At 38.5% G+C, this 21064-nt stretch overlaps 1 protein-coding gene across 1 annotated transcript in view; it reads left to right on the forward strand.

Annotated features, from left to right (window-relative positions):
• LRRIQ1 (leucine rich repeats and IQ motif containing 1) overlaps nucleotides 1-21064 on the forward strand; it is a 151874-nt gene that overhangs the window by 24438 nt on the left and 106372 nt on the right. The window contains exons 10-13 of the mRNA XM_029910868.1: nucleotides 5136-5329; nucleotides 7287-7414; nucleotides 16681-16754; nucleotides 19016-19109. Coding sequence (XP_029766728.1) covers nucleotides 5136-5329; nucleotides 7287-7414; nucleotides 16681-16754; nucleotides 19016-19109 — 490 coding nt within the window. The remainder of the gene's footprint in view (nucleotides 1-5135; nucleotides 5330-7286; nucleotides 7415-16680; nucleotides 16755-19015; nucleotides 19110-21064) is intronic.

Consider the following 21064-nt stretch of genomic DNA (forward strand, 5'->3'; position numbering starts at 1 on the left):
ACTGAGCCTTCTGGGGCTTGCCAGGCACTAATTCTAGTGAAAATCAAAGCATAGGTTTTGAGTCGTAAGGAAAGATTTCATTTGCTGAAGCAATTCATCTTTTGTTTGGAGGAAACTCATTTGAGCTGAGGAAGCCTATGCAAGCAGTGGGTGGGTAGGTGGCCAGCTCTTGAGTTGAGGCCACTTCAAATGTGTGTATGGCAGGACTCGAGTTGAGCATCAGAAAGGCGGTGCTTTTGAGTGCTTTGTCTTGCTTTAGACTTGTCTTGATGTTTACCTATAAACAAAATGAGGTGTTAAAGGAAATAAGGAATTGAATTAAATGAAAATCCAACATTATCACAACTTCCAGGCTGACAAATTAAGCCTGTACACATAAGGTCATTAAAAAAAAATTTTAAAAAGTTTTTACAGCAGCAAAAACAAACGTTTAGACAAATATGCAGATATGAGAGGTGGGGACCAAATTCCATGATTAACAAATAAACAAGAAAATGGCAAATAGGAAATATTAAACTTGAGAAATTAGTGATTGTACAGCCACCCATGTGGTGTTAATAGCTTCAGTTTCAAAATGCTAATACTTTGGATATTGGATTGTTGATTTTACATATTAAAGTACATGACCATAATTCATGTTTCTGGGGACAGTGTCCTGCGGTGGTGGTAAATGGTGGTGTTATGGGCACCTACTATAAAAACCAATGCCAGTAGCCTAAGGGGAATTGAGGAAACAAACTGCAAGAAGCAGTGCTGGAACTTCCTCCATGTCTGGTTGCCAGTAATGCGCTGTGAGATTATTTGTTTGGGATGGATTTCCTGTGGCAGAATATCTGCAAGATTAATATGCAAGTGACATAATATTAATTGATGGTCCTTAAGTATGAAGTATCTGTGTACAGAGCAAATGGAGTAAAAGCCTCCAGTACTATCTATTATGTACAATGAAAGTACTGTATTCACTGAGTGTGATATGAGTTTAAATGGGGAAGTGAATGTTCAACGAAAAGCCACATGGTTTTCTCTCCTAAGGAACAGCTTTGAGGATGTCTGGATAAACTAAATGCATAACATAGATTTTTTTGTTTTGTTTTGTTTCACACAATAACATATTGATAGTAAGAAATCTTATAGAATCACACAAAGATGGACTTGTGTTTTTAAGATGTTAATTTGCTCCTCCCATCTATAAATCTAGCAGCATGTCCCATGGCAATTTTGGAAGTTGCACTGCTGTGTAGCGTTCTTTTTTACATTCAGTTCATTCTGTTTTAAATTATTCTAATCTATGGATTTTTTTTAAAGGCTTATTTATATTATGGTTGTAGCAATTCAGGTTAACTTGTTGCAGGAAGTTTCCTAGATACTATTACTTTTGTTTTCACCAGAGTAAAAAGTGGGGAAAAATGGCAGTTGGCAGAAGCTGTTAATAAAATAAATGGGGGCTGAGGGGAATGCTTTATTGCAAATGAGCATGTCCCCTGAAATCAGCATGCTCACTGCCTGGGTGACTATACATTTGTACCATGAACATAAGGAACTTTAGCATATGTATATAGTTGGGAGGGGGCTGGTTCATTTAAATATTTCTTTTATTAATGAAAAATATTTAAAAAAAAATCTTGTCTAGAAGGGACCTTTGTGATCATCTAGTCTTGTCCCCTGTGTAACACAGGTCATAGAACTTCCCCAAAATAATTCCTAGAGCAGAGCTTCTAGAAAAAACATCCAATCTTGATTTTAAAATTGCCAGTGATGGCGAATCTACTACATCCCTTGGTAAATGGTTAATTACTCTCATTATTAAAAACATATTCATTATTTTCAGTCTGCATTTGACTAGCTTCAACTTCCGGCCATTGGATCACGTTATACCTTTCTCTGTGATTGAGGCACCAATTAACCTTCTCTTTGTTAAGCTGAATAGATTGAGCTCCATGAGGCTATTGCTATAAGGCTTGTTTTCTAATCTATTAATCATTCTTATGGCTCTTCTCTGAATCCTCTCCAGTTTACCAACATCCTTCTTGAATTCTGGACACAGTATTCCAGCAGTGCCAAATACAGACAAAATGTAACCTCTCTAGTCCTATTTGAGACTCCTGTTTATGCATCATGGATCACATGAACTCTCTTGTCCATAGCATCACACTGCGAGCTCATGTTCAGGTGATTATCCACCACAGCTCCCAAATCTTTGGTTAATAACTAGATCCAGCCTCTTTGAAAATGCATGTGTATGCTGCTGCTGCTTTTTCCCCCCTGTGAATCTCTATGTAGGTCATAGGATGTGTGTTCTACCCAGTAGGCTACCAGTGCTAATGAGAACAAAGCACAACCCTGGATCCCCCTTTCAGGCAGTCTTGGTTTTACCATTTGTTAGAAGTTAAGAAACGCCTAATTGGAGCATCAGCTTACTCAGAACCCCTCCTCTCTCTTTCAGTCAGAAGTCTCCTCCTGTTCTTCATAGGACCTCACTTCTCTTGCCTCGTCCATCTTCTTCCTGTTTTAAAAAGAAAGTTACTTTTATTGAGTCAGGACAATGTGTGCTGAACGGGGTGCCGTGGGCAAGTGGATGCTCCATGCAGCTGCACTGTTTTCACGTTACCAGGAGCAGTTCTGCTTATAGAGGAGTCTTCACTTCTGCTTGTTTTATTGAGACATATGCATATAGTTACAGAACATCTTTTTTCATGTACTGCCATAGCTGATATCACATCATGTGTTTTATGTTGGTGCCTTGTCAGTGCCCATGAGAATTCAGACTCTCAAAGAAATCATTACTATTTAAGCATGACATTGTACAAAACATAGAAGACATGTTCTCGTACATTAGATTGGCCATACTGGGTCAGACCAATGATCCATCTAATCCAGTATCCTGTCTCTGACAGTGGCCAATGCCAGGTGCTTCAGAGGGAATGGACAAAACAAGCAATCATCGAGTGATCCATCCCCTGTCATCCACTCCCCTTGCACCCTGCATAGCGCAAAATATATAGTCACTTAACATTTGTGGTTAGTTTTAACCTTGCATATGTCTGCAATACAGCCAGTAAATATACAAATTACATATCTGTATTACAGTAGCACTAAGAGGTCCCGAAGTTGATTGGAACCCCATTGTACTTAGCATTATACAAACACAGTGAGTGACAATCCCTGTCCCAAAGAGCTTACAGACAAAATAGACAAGACAGATACAAGGCTTGCAATCTAAATAAATGAGGAAACAGGCACAGAAAATGAAGTGACTTTCCAAGATTGCATAGTAGGGTAGTGACAGAGCTGGAAATAGAATCCTGGTCTCTTGATTCACGAACACCTCCAGTAGAGATCCCTTTTGCACATCCTCTACTGGTCTGCCATCTATTTGAATTCAGTGCTTGTCTTTTAAGGGTGTTGACCTTCCTATACAGAAGTACAAAGCTTTAAAAATGGAAAAATGATGTTGAGGCAAGTTCTTGCAGCTGTCAGTTTTCAGTATTATGCCTGAAATGAAACTGTGCGCAGTCCACTAGATGGTGCTAGTTCCCTTTAATTTTTTTTCCTCAATAAATAAATAAATAAAATCCAGAAAAGCAGCTTGCAGTCTGGTGTAGTATGTCACAGGCATATCTGAAATTCTTTTTCGGTAATTAAAAGCTAGTAAATTAATTTCTTAAAGCTTGGACGGGAGGAAATAAACTGCTCGTAACAGACCATTTGCCTTAAATTTGGTGTAGTATCAGTTTAATATCTGATATTCTTTTCCATTTCCAGTTATTATTATCCTAAGTCCTATGCTGTATAAATTCTTAATGTAATATGAATATTGATGTTTAATTTTTACTATGTTTTTTCCCCCTTCATCTTTTCTCTTCTTTCTCCATACACCCTCTGTACCTGTGGTAACCCTTTCTTTGGCTGGGACAAACAGTACTTTTGAAGGCCCAGGTTGCTCCAGGGAGATTACCACAAAGCTAGCTCCATACTTGCACAGATCATCTCTATTCTGTGCATGGAAGGATGGGAAGGTTGGGGGTAGGTCTGAGAAGGCCTGTCTCAACCACCTCCCAGTTCTGTGACGATTACCCAGAAAAAAGGACTGGGAGGGTACTACATTTTTCTCACTTTCCCTCCTCCCCCCGCCATAGGTTTTTATACCATATTCATTCCTATCATTTCTGAGCTCCCTTGAAGGGAGCCACAATGCTAGGAACAAGTGAGGAGGTGAATGGGCCCAGAGCTGGTACAGAGGTACAAGGCCTGCCCATCTTTCAGATCCCCTGGGTTCCACAAAGTTGTGGGAGGAACCTAGTCTTGTTGCGCTATCATATAAACTGCTAACAGAATGATTTGGGAGCAACTCCAGGAGAGAACTCAGAGAACTCTCACTCTCCGAGAGTGGGATGTGATAGTCTGATTCTTGCTCTGTATACCAGCTGTTAGGATTGCTCTTTAAAAATATGGTAGTTGTAGCTATAGTTCAAGACATACATATATTTACAGATACCTCACTTTCCTTATAAGACTTTGTTTTAATGCGATTGCTTGTACAGTGCATGCCCTCATTCACATCCCTGCTGATTGGCCTCTGTGTGTTACAGTGGTATGATTAGTTCTTACCATTTCTGGTCACTTTTTAAAAAAACTTTAATTAAAATATTTCAAATTGAAACTTTTGAGCATTTGCTCTTAGTAGAGATTTTAAGATGGCAGCTAGCATTTTGCTGATACCACAGGACCTTGACTAAATATGCTCTCTGCCTCGGGTATTTAGTAATTTCTCTAGTTACAGCATTGTAAGAGTACTTTATTGCACGAAGCATGTCCTGTTACAACACTTTGACAATGTGATGTGCACAGGGAATCTAAGCTAATTTGGTTTCTTGTTTAGTTAATAGACTCAGACATTTGCAATTTTTGAAAATGTTTAAAATGCTTGAAACACATGGGGATGAATATAAAATGAATCAGTGTTTAAAATACCTCAAAATCATTGTAAAGCCTTTTATAGAAAACTGAGTGTGTTCATTTTTTATGTATAAAATATGAACCTGTTACAATCTCAGTGTGCTTCATGTTTCAAAACCAACACAATTTTAATTGCATTATGATTTAATTCAGGTTAAAATATGAGTTTTCCTTTTCAGGTGGTTTAGAGTCATTGAAAAATCTCCAGCAACTAATTGTGGACCACAATCAGTTAATCAGTACGAAAGGTCTTTGTGATGTGCCAACTCTCATGCACATAGACTGCTCTTTTAATCATCTTACTCAACTTGAGGGCATTGAGAATTGTGGTCTGCTTCAGATTCTGAAGTTACAAGGAAATAATCTAAGTGAGGTAATATCCGTGAATCAAATGGGCTGATTTTTCATACCATGCTTCTCTGATACCAGTAATACAGCCCATGATGCTGATCACATTATTTTTTTCTTGAGGGGGAGATGTACAAAGGGCCAGCTATGGGAGTTTGGTGTCTCAGTACCCTTTGTACCTTTGAAAATCCCCCCCCTCGCTAATTTAATTTCCATTCTTTGTACTATAGTGGGTAGTTTTCAGTTTGTTGTATGCAAAATTTATTTTTTTTAAGTTGGTCAAACTGCTATGATCATTAAAAGTAAAACGAGCCATGCAGTAGAGATATTTCTTCCAGAATTCAGTATGGGATGATTTCATAGGTAATAACTGCCTACAACTTGAATTAAATCATTGTGGGCTGCAACTCTAAAAATAAGGCGCTAGATGGCTACCTGTACATTTAGTAACCTTTCTTGGCAATGGCTTTTATATAAAACTGAGGCAAAACCTACTTGTCAATAAATAGTCAGTCATTAGAATCATAGAATATCAGAGTTGGAAGGGACCTCAGGAGGTCATCTAGTCCAACCCCCTGCTCAAAGCAAGACCAATCCCCAACTAAATCATCCCAGCCAAGGCTTTGTCAAGCCTGACCTTAAAAACCCCTAAGGAAGGAGATTCCACCACCTCCCTAGGTAACCCATTCCAGTGCTTCACCACCCTCCTAGTGAAAAAGTTTTTTCCTAATATCCAACCTAAACCTCCCCCATTGCAACTTGAGACCATTACTCCTTGTTCTGTCATCTGCCACCACTGAGAACAGTCTAGATCCATCCTCTTTGGAACCCCCTTTCAGGTAGTTGAAAGCAGCTATCAAATCCCCCCTCATTCTTCTCTTCTGCAGACTAAACAATCCCAGTTCCCTCAGCCTCTCCTCATAAGTCATGTGCTCCAGCTCCCTAATCATTTTTGCTGCCCTCCACTGGACTCCTTCCAATTTTTCCACATTCTTGTAGTGTGGGGCCCAAAACTGGACACAGTACTCCAGATGAGGCCTCAACAATGTCGAATAGAGGGGAATGATCATGTCCCTCGATCTCCTGGCAATGCCCCTACTTATACAGCCCCAAATGCCGTTAGCCTTCTTGGCAACAAGGGCACATTGTTGACTCATATCCAGCTTCTTGTCCACTGTAACACCTAGGTCCTTTTCTGTAGAACTGCTTCCTAGCCATTCGGTCCCTAGTCTATAACAGTGAATGGGATTCTTCCATCCTAAGTGCAGGACTCTGCACTTGTCCTTGTTGAACCTCATCAGGTTTCTTTTGGCCCAATCCTCTAATTTGTCTAGGTCCCTCTGTATCCTATCCCTACCCTCCAGCGTATCTACCACTCCTCCCAGTTTAGTGTCATCTGCAAACTTGCTGAGGGTGCAATTCACGCCATCCTCCAGATCATTAATGAAGATATTGAACAAAACCAGCCCCAGGACTGACCCTTGGGGCACTCCGCTTGATACCGGCTGCCAACTAGACATGGAGCCATTGATCACTACCCGTTGAGCCCGACGATCTAGCCAGCTTTCTATCCACCTTATAGTCCATTCATCCAGCCCATACTTCTTTAACTTATTGGCAAGAATACTGTGGGAGACCGTATCAAAAGCTTTGCTAAAGTCAAGGAATAACACATCCACTGCTTTCCCCTCATCCACAGACCCAGTTATCTCTTCATTGCATGAATGAAAGCAGTAAGTCTGTGTATATTGCTAATCTCAAATGCTGTGGCGTACATTGAATGTACAGACTATGCACAAAGCATAGAAAAATGTTAGCATGTGATAAATCGAAAATGCTATACATACTATGTAACAAAGCATATCTGTAATAGTATTTAATAATATATTCAAGAAAAGCAGCTGATAAGCATTCAATTGTTGTTATATGCAATCAATTTTTATTTGAAAAATAATAGCAAAAAATCACTTTTCTGTATTTAGCTCCCTACCTTGGAAAATCATGTTCTGCTAAGAGAACTATACTTGGATGACAATAGTATTTCAACTATGGAAACATTTTCTTTTTATTGGCTGCCTCTACTACAGATCCTTTCTCTATCACAAAACAGGTAAAGTGGAAACTTTTTCTATTCAAGCAATTTAATACATAGATATTTACAAAATAACAGTTCTCTTATGAGTTTTCGGTATGAACCTGAGTGTATATAAAGGACCATAAAGGACAGTTCAGCTGTATCAGACAAAGCAGAGTTCCTAGGATGATGATGTTTAAAAAGATATATTTAGCAATTAATAGGTGTAATCTTCTTTAGACAATTTTGAAAACAATGGTGACCATAAAAGGTTAATTTAAAAATATAATTATGGCAGTGCTGTGGCGCTGCTGAAACCATGTTAACAGAATTCTACCTTACTCTATAAATAGGATTATTAGTAAAACATTCTCTGTCTTATTTCCACTATAGGGATTGTTTTGCTCCAAACGTTGGACCTAATAGAGGCCTCCCACTCTATCTGGAATAAACAGTGCTAATTAAAATGTTCATCAAAAAATAATTTTCATTTCCATGCACACATTGTATTCAAGTGTCAAAGAAAAGGAATTTCAAGTTGCTTATCAGCTTTTATTTTTCATTGTTACAGTTTAGTTTGATTTAATGTGTAAAAAATAAAATAGGTTTTTTCTTATTATTTATAAGCCATATAGTAAAGTACTAATTAATGACTTCCCATAGCTTTGTATGTGGCAATCTGTGTTTCTATGGGAATATAGTGGCCACATGTTCTGAGTCAAAAGTTTGCTACCTTTTTTTATGTAGCTGATTTCAAAATTGAGTCTACCTCAGTGCATGAGCAAAGGCAAACAATAACAAACACTTACAATTCTGGATATTTCTAGTTCTCTGTATTACTTTTGTACAATCTCACAAGGCTGCGTATGTGTGCGTGCGTATGTAGTTTTTTGTTTGCTTGCTTTTGAGATATAATTTTTGAGATATAAGCAGCTACAGTTTCTGAATGAGAAGTGTATTTTACTAGCTTACATCACCATTTCAACAACAAGGAGTCTGGAGGCACCTTAAAGACAAATCTGTTAGTCTTTAAGGTGCCACCAGTCTCCTTGTTGTTTTTGTGGATACAGACTAACACGGCTACCCCCTGATACTTATCACCATTTCAGACATTTTGTAAAGAATTTTTGTTAGCAGCTTGCCCTCTTGTCACAATGTAGGGTAAAGGTCTGCAGATATTTTACATGCCCTACTGTAGCGCATATACAGAATCGATAGCCTTCCTGAAAACATAGAGCAGTGCTAAAGAATTTAGGGCATGTCACACTAAGCAAGGTTCTGTCATAGCTGGGGCATGGTGCTTTCTGTGTCTAAGGAGAGCTAATTGGATGTGATTGTGGGGAGATGTACATAAAAAATAAGTTTAGATTCACTTAGGGGGCATTCTGACTTTTCAAACTAAGCTTTACAGGTCACCTATAATGTAGTAACGCATATGAAATTGCAAGGCATGTAGGGTGGATATGCCAAAATCTAGACTTCTTTCTTGATTAAGCTTTCTGGAGACAGTGCTTCATGTCTGTGACTAACATGAGTACTGTTTTGGTGGGCAGTGGATTTTGATTTACTCTTATTTTGGTAACTCAGATAAAAATATAAGTCTGTGTATGATTTCCCCAGACAGTATTCTCTGCTATTATTCCTCTGTTTACTTCATGTCTTTCTTTTCTGTTTTCTATTCGGCTTCTATGAAACACCCATCAAAGTGGTATCTGAGGCCTGGATTTTCAAAGGTACCTAGTCACCTAAACCCCAGACTTAGGTGCCTACATTTGGGTTAAGGTGATATTAAGTCCCAGTTTTAGGCTCCACTGTGATTCAAAAAATTCCTCCTGAAAGCTTTATGCATCTAAACTCATTTGGCACCTAAATTTTCAGGGTAAAAGTTCCCTTGGCACCTAGTTTTCTGCCTCTAGATGTGTGCACTGCTGCCTCACATGAGGTGTCCAGATTCACAATTCGGGGAAGATAGGCATTCAGCTGCCTACCTTGTATGGAGGGCCCAATCTGGTAAGAGTGCTCAGAGGTTGCCTACCGGATTGGGTCCCATTCAGAATCTGGCCTCCGTACAAGATGATGGTGATGAACTTTGAGCCAAAGTGGTTAGAGTACTCAGCTGGGATGTGGGAGATCTGAGTTCATTTCTCCCCGCCCCCTGCCAGAGAAGAAGAAAGGATTTGAACATGGGTCTGCCACCTCTCGGGAGAGTGCTCTAACTGCTGAGCCATAGGATTGTCCAGTGTGAAGCTCCCTCAGTCTCTCCTATTGAAGCTGTTCTACTTTGAATAAAGAGTCTTTGGAGCAGAGAGAGTGGATGCTGGGCCTTCCACCTCCTAGGTGAGTGCTCTAATCACAAGGCTATAGAATCATATTTTCTCTCGCTCTGTCTCCCAAAGACTCTTTAGTATTTGAAGCTGTTCCACTGTGTATAAATACTTAAAAAGTCACAGAGTGAGAGAACGACTGACTATAGCTTGGTGGTTAGGGTATTCACTTAGGAGGTGGGAGGACCCTTGGGCTAGTCCTCCTGCTCCAATCATTCTTCAAATATTTATCCAAACCGGAACAACTTCAGTAGAAGAGACTGAGGGAGCCCCATATCAGACTATCCCATAGCTCTGTAGTTATAGCACTCTACAGGAGGGGGAGAATTGAACCTGGGTCAGTCTCTAGTTATTTTGTGTGGAGCGAGGCTCTGGCCTAACTCAGTCTCACAAGAAGCAGCTTAGGCATCTAAGCTGCCTGACTCCAAGAGAGGGGTTCCTCTTCGTGAACCGCTAGCAAAGAGAGACACCTCCCTACAACCTGGACTTAAGCATCTCCTTGCCTAGAGGGCTGGGGTTTATGATACACCTTTGATGTTGGCATCTCCTATTGGATACCTCTAGGCATCTCCCTGTCTAGCATGCTGGCTTTTGTGAATTGTATTCCAAGGTGCCTCTCTCTCCTCATTCATTGTATAGGAGCCTAGATGCCTAACTCAGGCTTGATGAATCACAGTGTGTTCCTGTGATTTTTCTAGGTGCCTAAAAGTTAGGGGTTGCGATGCTCAGCATTTTAGTGCCTAAGTACCTTGTGAATCCGGCCTGATTGCCTTTTCCTCTTCTCTATATTTTATGGAGTCCGTCTCTGTTTCCTGTCTCCTGTTTTTCCCCTCTCTCCCCTGTCTCTCTTTTTTCTGACGCATTCACCCATCCAGTTGCCATCTTTTCTGTTAAAATCCTCATTCCCTGTCATGTGTCTTCTCTCTGCTAGTCCTGCTGACATGCTGTGCTTTAGTGGTTGGCTGAAATATGAAGTGCTTCCTGTAGTGGAGGAAGAAGTGCTGTAGTATGTCAGAGCATCAACAGAACAAATATATGAACGATAAGTCAGACATGAACGACTACCACATCATGTGTCAGTGCCTTAAATCAAATCTCTGGGGCAAAAGAGACAAGTTAACATTAAATGCAGGATAGAAGCCTCAAAATTCCTAGTATTGCAGTAGCCTACTCTGTTACATTCACTTCATGTAGATTATAAGCAACTCCATATGCATCTGCTTTGGCATGAATAACTGGATGGTCTATATAGGAGGAATTAATGTAATGGAGTAAGCTGTTGAAAGAAAAGCTGTTTCTTTGCTTTAATCCTTCAGCCAATGCAATCTTGTGAATCTTTTTAAGAGTGTGCACTGAGTGCCATTTCCTTTTTGCCGATTTCAGGAAGCCTCTGCAATGGTAAGACTGTGAATTTATATTCTCCTTAAAAATAAAGCACAGTGTTTAAGAAAAATCAAAAGAAAAAAGAAAGTTCTTCACAAACTAATTTGTAAGGATTTCTTGATCTAGATATTATGTCCATATCCGATATCAAAAATTGCTCCCCAAAATCATTTTTCAAAGTTGAACCTCAAAGCATAAAGAAAATGTTTTAAATCCACAAATTAACAACAGGGAATTGCTATAGAGCTAAACATTACATATTGTAAATGCATCTGAACACAAAATATCTGAAAACAAGTATCTCTTTTATATACCTGCAAAAGTCCAAGTTTTTTGTGGTTGCAGTGCTACAGCTTAGATGGTCTGTTTGTCAGAGGGTGGAGATGGATGGCAGGAGAGAGATCACTTGATCGTTACCTGTTAGGTTCACTCCCTCTGGGACACCTGGCATTGGCCACTGTCGGTAGACAGGATACTGGGCTGGATGGACCTTTGGTCTGACCCAGTACGGCCGTTCTTATGTACTTACAAAACTCCCATTGACTTCGGTCTAAGCGGGATCAAATTCAGTGCGAACACATTGATCCTGCAGCATGTTTTTACACCCAGTTGAATGTGGTTTTTTTTTTAAAGGAATTCTAATCAAAATGCTAAAAGGCCTTCTCAGAGCTCTCACTTATTAATACATATTAGTCTCTCTATTAAATGTACAGGTTATATGCATTTTTGTACTACACTACACTAATGACTGTGATTATGGTTAACTGTATTTCCATTGCAAGCCACTGTCTTTTGGGAATTACAACCTTTCCAGAAGTTCTTAGTGGTAATTAACTATGATACTGCAGTTAATCAGTCAAATAAAAATACATTTGGATATAGAATTTTTCTGAATTGGACTGGATTCTATCAAATTCAGTAACCTTTTGTTGCAGATATTTATTTTGAATGTCTAGTATTAGACAATGTTCTTAAGTATTCTCTGCCAGAATATTCAGGAAAAATAGAACGATAGTATAGGACAATAAAGGTGAAGTTTTGTAAGTAAAACGTATATTTTTTAAAGAATGTGAAAGAAATACAGGAGCTTTATTTTAAGGTAAGAATATACATTATAGAACATAAATTAAATTTTAGTTCTTCGGTCTTCCTACCTGTTAAACTTTCAATTAATGTTAATGAAAAGTTTCCTGGGTAAAGGCAGACATTCAACAGGATTTGGGCCATCATGTAATATTTGGTGAGCAGGTTCTAAATTTCATTTTTACACTGTTTTCGCCTAATCAAGTTTTTAAAAAATCTGTTTTCTGACCGCAAGCCTTTCTGGCTGTCAGTGTCCTACTCCTGCTACAACATTAAATGGGAGCAGAAAGCGGAAGCTGTTGCTTGCTTTTTGGTGAATATCTTTTACTTTTGTGTCTTCTTTGTAATTTATATCTTTTTTATGCCGAGGGCTAGTGTGACAAGGTCAAGTGGTATTAAGTTTTCAGTAATGTCCTTTGTCTTTCTGGTTTGAATTTTCTTAGAAAAAGAATTAACAAAGAATGTCAGTAAAAGGAAGGCGATAGATTGACAAGAAAGTTTTAAATCTCATAATAATCCCAGCAGAAAAAAGCAGACCAGGAGTCGAATAGAATTGTCAGTTCATCACAGAACAGCGCTACAACTACCAACATAATCAACACAGCATAAAAAAATAGTGCATCATTTTGTCTAGGAAACTGAACTCTTAAAATCAGTGTTCCCCCATAGCACCCAGTCCAACTTTTGTTGATTCTGAGGTACCCGAGCCTGTGTCATGGATTTTCAAGATGCAATATACACTGTTATGAGAAATAAAAGTAGATGCACTATTTGTGTGTCAGTGGAAAAACTACCTTTGAAGAGATTTTTAAATGATATTGTTATTTCATATTAAACCATATTAAACCAATTGTTTCTAAGACTGAAAAAAATATGAAACATTATAATCTAGTTGAAAAAATATGGGCAGAGGATAAATTGGAGTAAGTGCAGATCTTATTGTAAAATGTGACTCAAAAAGAAAAGGCATAGTGAGACACAACTAATATGAATTTTACTAACTCTAGAGCTGGTTTTCTGACTTTGAAACTATATTTTTACTTGTAAGCTGCCCTCCCTGTGACTTGACATGGGATGTGAAAGTCAGGTTGAGCTCTTTGTGGCTCACGTGCACACATCTTCATCAGTAATAAGGATTCTGCAATCAAAACTTGGTTCACAATTTATTGATACATGAACCAGAAAAAAACCCATCTTTCTCTTAGCAGTAATGACTGCAGGAATAACAGTGTGTTTAAAAAGTCATAAAACACATATTTTGGCAATATATGAGCAGCTTTGACTAGCAGGTTGTGAGTCTATAAGTAAATATAATTTTTACACAAAAAAGATTTTTGACCATAGCAGACTCTAATTTATAGGTTCATTTACTTTCCTCCACATAGTACATTCCTTTCGATTGTAAAAACTAATAGTTGCCAGCAGTCACAGTGCCATCTGTGATATTTAGGTCTTGTCCGTACAAAAACTTGAACCAGGTTAATTAAACGTATCGTTTTTAACTGATTTACCTAAACTAGTGCAAGTTTGTGCATAGACCCTCTAATTTTGGTTTAAGAGTGGCATATTGCAGTTTAGCTTGATCCCTTCTTTTTTTTTTTTTCAGGTTTAAGATAAAGCAAAAGATAAACTACTCTTAAAATGAAAGAATAGCATTTGCAAACAAATTAGCAATGGTTTAACTAAATCCAATTAAAAACACACTTTTCATTAAACCAGTGCAAATTTGTGTGTAGACAAAGTCTTAGAATAACAGTGCATAGCACAACTGTGGATAAATTTTGATTTTTTTTTTAACAGCAATAACTGAAAATTTTCTTTAATTCAGGAAAACTGACTATGTGTTAAAAGAACAGGAGTACTTGTGGCACCTTAGAGACTAACAAATTTATTGGGTTGTAGCCCACGAAAGCTTGTGCTCTAATAAATTTGTTAGTCTCTAAGGTGCCACAAGTACTCCTGTTCTTTTTGCGGATACAGACTAACACGGCTGCTACTCTGAAACCTGTGACTATGTGTTGAGCATGCCCATGCCACAAATACTCTCCACACTAGATTTCCTATTTTGTGGACCCAGTATTTTGCCATTTCAGTCTCCAGGGAGAATTCTGTTCTGACTCATGTATGAAGAGTAATTTTATATCAGTCCTTGTACTTGGCATATCTCTGATAGAGTTTTCTGAGGTAGTGAGATACAGGAGGCTCTACAGAGCTAGTTGACCTCAATGCAGCAGCTGATATATGAGAGCATATGCACGCCTACATGGATATTACTGCTGTGTACCTTTTAAGGTCTAGGAAGCAATTTGAGTGAGTAGAGAAGGGAGATGGAAACAAATAGTGTAAGAGAGGAGAAAACTGAGAAAAAAGAGGAAAAAACAGATTTTCTTATTTCTCCAGAATCCTGGTCCCTTGTTAGTCCCATACTGGTGGTGCTATCTCAAGCAAAGTCATGGTAGTTGAGTCATTGAAAAGTAGCAGAAGAGTTCACATAATCAGAACTACATAAAAAAAGAATAAAATCTATGAAGCAAAAAAAAAAAAAGAAAAACTCCTAAAGAGAAAATTGTTAGACTAAGCTGAGCTGGTCTAAAGTACTGTGCTGCAATGCAATGCCATGCCATGCAGAAGATTAAAATACTATAAAGCACTATAAGCTTAAAAGGAAAACTGCAGCAATTAGTTGTAGCACCTTGGATAGCTAAATGAATAGTTAGTAGGGCTGTCAAGTGATTATAAAAATTAATCACGATTAAACGTGCAATTAATCGCCCTGTTAAACAATAATAGAATACCATTTATTTAAATATTTTGGGTATTTTCTCCATTTTCAAATATATTGATTTCAATTACAACACAGAATACAAAGTGTACAGTGCCCAGTTTATATTTGTTTGATTGTAACTATTTGCACTGTAAAAAAAAAAAATAGTATTTTTCAGTTCCCCCATTGCAAGTTCTGCTGTGCAATCTCTTTATCATGAAAGTTGAATTTACAAATGTAGAATTATGTAAAAAAAAAAAAAAATTCAAAAACAAAACAATGTAAAACTTCAGAGCCTACAAGTCCAATCAGTCCTACTTCTTGTTCAGCCAATCACTCAGACAAGCAAGTTTGTTTACATTTGCAAGAGATAATGCTGCTCGCTTCTTATTTACAATGTCACCTGAAAGTGACCAACAGGTGTTCATGTGGCACTGTGGCACAAGATATTTACGTTCCAAATGCCCTAAAGATTCATATGTCCCTTCATGCTTCAACCACCATTCCAGAGGACATGGATCCATGCTGATGACTGGTTTTGCTCAATAACGATCCAAAGTAGAGTGGACCAATGCATGTTCATTTTCATCATCTGCGTCAGATGCCAACAGCAGAAGGCTGATTTTCTTTTTTGGTGGTTCGGTTTCTGTAGTTTCCACATCGGAGTGTTGCTCTTTTAAGACTTCTGAAAGCATGCTCCATACCCAGTCCCTCACAGATTTTGGAGGGCACTTCAGATTCTTAAACCTTTGATTTAGTGCTGTAACTATCTTTAGAAATCTCACAGTGAAAGTCTTCTTAAAACAAATAACGTGCTGGGTCATCATCCGAGACTGATATAACATGAAATATATGGCAGAATGCAGGTAAAAGAGCAGGAGACATACAATTCTCTCCCAAGGAGTTCAGTCACAAATTGAATTAACGCTTTTTTTTTTTTTTTTTTTTTTTTTTTAATGAGTGTCATCAGCATGGAAGCATGTCCTCTACATTGTTGGCTGAAGCATGAAGGGGCATACGAATGTTTATCATATCTGGCATGTAAATACCTTGCAATGCTGGCTACAAAAGATCCATGCAAAGGCCTGTTCTCACTTTCAGGAGACATTATAAATAATAAGCAGGCAGCATTATGTCCCGTAAATGTAAACAAACTTGTTCGTCTTAGTGATTGGCTGAACAAGAAGTAGGACTGATTGGACTTGTAGGCTCTAAAGTTTTACATTGTTTTGGTTTTTTTGAGTGCAGTTATGTAACAAAAAAAATTTACATTTGTAACTTGCAGTTTCACGATAAAGAGATTGCACTACAGTACTTGTATGAGGTGAATTAAAAAATACCATTTCTTTTGTTTATCATTTTTAGAGTGCAACTATTTGTAATAAAAAATAATAATATAAAGTGAGCACTGTGCATTTTGTATTCTGTGTTGTAATTGATATCAATATATTTGAAAATATAGAAAAAAAATCCAAAATATTTAATACATTTCACTTGATATTCTATTGCTTAACAGTGTGATTAAAACTGCAATTAATTGCAATTAGCTTTTTTAATCACAATTCATTTTTTTGAGTTAATCGCATGAGTTAACTGTGATTAGTGAACAGCCCTAATAGTAAAATTTTATTTATATATATCCCTGGCATCGTATTTCAAAACTTATTTCAGCAATATTTGTCCCTACATCTGTCTCAGTGAGAAGTGCTGCTTTTTTATTTACATAACTTTCTCTGTTTTGTTTTTAGTTTGACTCAGCTTGCACCCCTATTTTCATGTGTATCTTTGGAAAAGCTTAATATCAGCAACAACTGCTTGTCAGGTGAGTATGTAAAATGAATTAAACAATACATTTTTGTAAAAATTACCTTTAGGCTTTTTTTAGGAATACAGGCAACCAGCATATTATAAATGTCAATTGTTTATTAAAATATATAGAATGGGATCTTAAAATGACAGGAGCTATTCTATTCTATGACCACCTTCATAGAATCATAGAATATTAGGGTTGGAAGAGACCTCAGGAGGTCATCTAGTACAATCCCCTGCTCAAAGCAGGACCAGCACCAACTAAATCATCCCAGCCAAGGCTTTGTCAAGCCAGACCTTAAAAACCTTTAAGGATGGAGATTCCACCACCTCCCTAGGTAACCCATTCCAGTGCTTCACCACCTTCCTAGTGAAATAGTGTTTCCTAATATCCCGCTCCCCCCCAATCATTTTCCTTCCCCTCCGCTGGACTTTTCCCAATTTGTCCACATCCCTTCTGTAGTGGGGGGGACCAAAACTGGACGCAATACTCCAAGTGTGGCCTTACTAGTGCCAAATAGAGGGGAATAATCACTTTCCTCGATCTGCTGGCAGTGCTTCTACTAATACTGCCCAATATGCCATTGGCCGTCTTGGCAACAAGGGCACGCTGCTGACTCATATCCAGCTTCTCTTCCACTGTAATCCCCAGGTCCTTTTCTGCAGAACTGCTGCTTAGCCAGTCGGTCCACAGCCTGTAGCAGTTCATTAGTGTAGTATCTGGGCACCTTCCAGTTGTGTATTAAGTGATATCGCTAACATCTGTCACATGTGGTTTGTTCTCTCTCTCATCCTTTCCCCAGGGGAAGAATTGTGTTTGTTTCTTTCTTTTTTTTTTAATGTACATGCTGCTATGTGCTTATGTTAAAGAAGGGTTGAAGAAGTGCATCTTGCATTTGGATTAGAAGGTGGTGAAGTTTGTGAGTTCATTTTGCCATCTCAGATGGGGCCCCCCGAGACAGCTCCTTCTTCCACACACAAGAGTATTACCCTTATGATAGGAAGATTCATTATTCTTCAGGAGCATTTGTTGGTCAGACTTCATCCCAAAGCTTCTAATGATCTTTGAGATATGCTGGGCCTAAGCTGTTGAGCACTGCAAAGATAAGGACCATTATTCTATGGGAAGCCAGTGTAGGCAGCAGAGGACATGTTTGACATGCACACAGTAGCCTATGTTGCTAAGGAGATGCTTGTGTGCTGTACTAGTTGTAGTTTCCCAAGGGCTGAGTGTTTGCACTGCTGTAGTCCAGATGAGAGGTGAGGAAGGCTTATGTAACTGAGGCCAGCAGCATGGAATGGAGTCTCCTATCCAACTAGAGTTGCTAGAAGGTGTTTTATTCATGGATGCTGCTATGTGAGAATTTAGAATCGGAGTGAGGAATCTGGGAGCACTGCTTACCTACAGACTGACTTCACCAACTGAGGGTGTGTACCTTCAACCAAAGGAGATTGCACTATGGCTGCAGACTCCTCAAACTGCTTTCCTCTCTCTATCAGCATAACCTCTGTAAAGTTCTTTTTCAACCAGTTGATCTTAATCCATGAGATGATCTCATCCAAGCACTGGGGCATCTTAGTGGTAGGTCATATATGGTGAAAAATAGGTAAAGCTGTGTGCCCCCTGCATGCTGCTGGCTAAAGAACAAAAAATCTAGACATGAATTACTTCTATATTCCAAACACTGAAGAGTATCTTGTAGCTTTTATTCCACAGACTCAAGCTGGAATTGTATACCATCAGCTCTATTTGTACTAGTCCGTGTTGTGCATTTCCAGCTATAATGCAAATGATCATAATTTAATGTCAGAGTGCTCTTTAGATGCAGGAAATCTGGAAAGAAGGAATATATCATCATTCTATGTTTTGGGATGTTCAGATGCCTTGTTATCCTCACCTGTATTTCTAAATGTAATAGCATAATGTTTGATCAAATACCTATTTATCTAGATATTTCAGGTATTTCCAAACATATTCAGGTAAACAGGTGACTACTTTACAAGACAACAGAAATGTTTGTACACTTTTGCTGAATTTTATGATTTCTGTTAAATTGAATTTTACTTGAATATACTCTATACTAGAGCTGGTTGAAATTTGAGAAAGCCTTTTTACAAAAAAGTTTGGACAATTATCATTTTGTTTCTAACAGAATCCACAATAACTGAGAGTTTGTTAATGATACTACTTTACTATAATTGTTTGTTTTTACACATGTCTGCACCTTAATTATTCAGTATTATATTTACTTTTTCTTCCCTAATGTAATATAGACCTTGAGAGTGTCATCATATGGTTTAGTGGATGTCAAAAACTAAGTGAGTTGTCACTCAATGGAAATCCAGTTCTCCAAGAAAAAAATTGGAGGTAAGATAAACAATTAATTAACCCTTACAATATATCCATTGCTCAACAAAATCTAAATCAACCAAAGTTCACACATAGCCAGATGGTAAATAAATCTTAATATTTAAGTTAGCTAAATAGTAATTTTATAAAAATCTGGAGGTTGCAATCAATACATTATACATTTTATTATTCAGAATATTATATCTGATCATTTTTGAAATCTAAATATTATAAATACCTCCACCCAACAAATGAAATTATCCCTCAGCTCTCCTGCACACACTGGAAGTGCAGGGTTAGTATACATTTCTGCATCTAGGCTTGTGGCAACATCAGCAAATGTTATTTTTATAGGTGATCTGATTTTTTTTTTCTTGGTGTAAATGCTGGTATTTTTTAAAGTTAGATATTGTTGGGAAATAATATCCAGAGAGTCATCATCCTTCTAGGGATTCTAATTTTAGGCAAAGATTAAGGTCTGAGCTTATATGATCAGGGAAAACTTATAGTGGTAAATATTAATCTTTCTCTACATTTCCTGGATGTAACAAAGACTTGGGTAAGTAGCTGGCAGTGAGATTAATTATGAAGAGCTGTGCAGGGCTTGCCAGCTGTGGGAGATATTCATTTCCCCTTTTTGTTTAGAGGGATGCATTTTGCATCACTCACTAACCTCAGATTTGGGGCTGTCTTCCAGTTTATGACTATGATGGTTAATTGTCTGGGCAGCCTGCCTGTGGGTAGGTATTCACTGCAAAAACAAACACTTTGTTCTTAACTCAGGTTAGCTAACTCAGGTTAAAATATCAGTGAAGACACAGCACACCGTTTTTAATTTGGGTTAGCAGCTTGAATTCAACCAGCTTTAATACAAGTTGCTAACCCAAGTTGCCATGTCTTTGATGCAGTTTTAACTTGAGTTAGCTAATGTGAGTGAGCTAACTTGAGTGAAGAACACACCTTTTTTTGCACTGTAGACATACCCACTGTTGCGGAGAACATGCCTACTGCAGGCCTCAATAATGATAAAAGTATGAATCAATAAAACCCTAGAAAAAACTGCTAGATGGCAAGCTGAGACTACCTTCTACTTTTCAAACAGTTCTGCTGTTACCATTCCCTCATCCTGTTTACCTGCTTCATCTATGTGTTGTTTCCGGTTGTGAGCTTAGCTTCTGAGCTCTCTAGGACAGGGACTGCCTTCCTGTTCCATGTTTGTATGGCACATAGCACAATGGGGCTATGATCCTGGCTGGGGCTCAGAGCCTGACTGACATGCCTGGACAACCAACCCCACACCTATAGTAACGTGCACATAGCTAAGACCATTCAGACATATGTACCCAGGCCACACTAGTACGCCTAGGCCACACTAGTAGTGTTTTGGGGAAGTTAAGGGAGTTGACTTCAAGCAGCAAAAGAAGGCCCAGCCCCTTCGCTTGTCCTTGAGAGTAGGGCGAAAAAAACGCTCTGTTTTGCTTTTCAGCAAGAGGAGTGCAGCTGATCAGAAGTACCCAGCTTTATGAGGTGCTGCCCACCAAAATCTCTGCTATCAACAACAGACAGAAAGAGAAGCCAGTTCCCTAACATAAGTAATCGCCCCCCACAAACTGGAATGAGCAGATAGAGAGAAAAGTCAGCATGCCCTATTCTGTAGAGAGGGAACTCCCAGATTACACTGTCCAGTGGAAGACTGACTGTCAGCATCAGTCACTAGGCTTCTTGTGCACCAGGAGTCGAGGGAAGACCAGGGTTTCAGCAACCCAGACCCTGCTTCCCTGCCAGCAAAGCTTGTAGTGAGATTTCACAACTATGAGTACATTGGTACAGCATGTAGGTGGTTAGGAAAGAGGAGAGTTTAGACCTGGTCTGTGTGTGCACAGAAAGGTGGAGGTGCATAGAAGTGATGGAGCATGTCAGTATCACCATGTACCAAAATGCTGGGCAGGCCGGAAAAATTCATAGGATTATCT

This window comes from Terrapene carolina, unplaced genomic scaffold, assembly GCF_002925995.2.
Source record: "Terrapene carolina triunguis isolate 2854851 unplaced genomic scaffold, T_m_triunguis-2.0 Scaffold68, whole genome shotgun sequence".
Taxonomy (NCBI): Eukaryota; Metazoa; Chordata; order Testudines; family Emydidae; genus Terrapene; species Terrapene triunguis.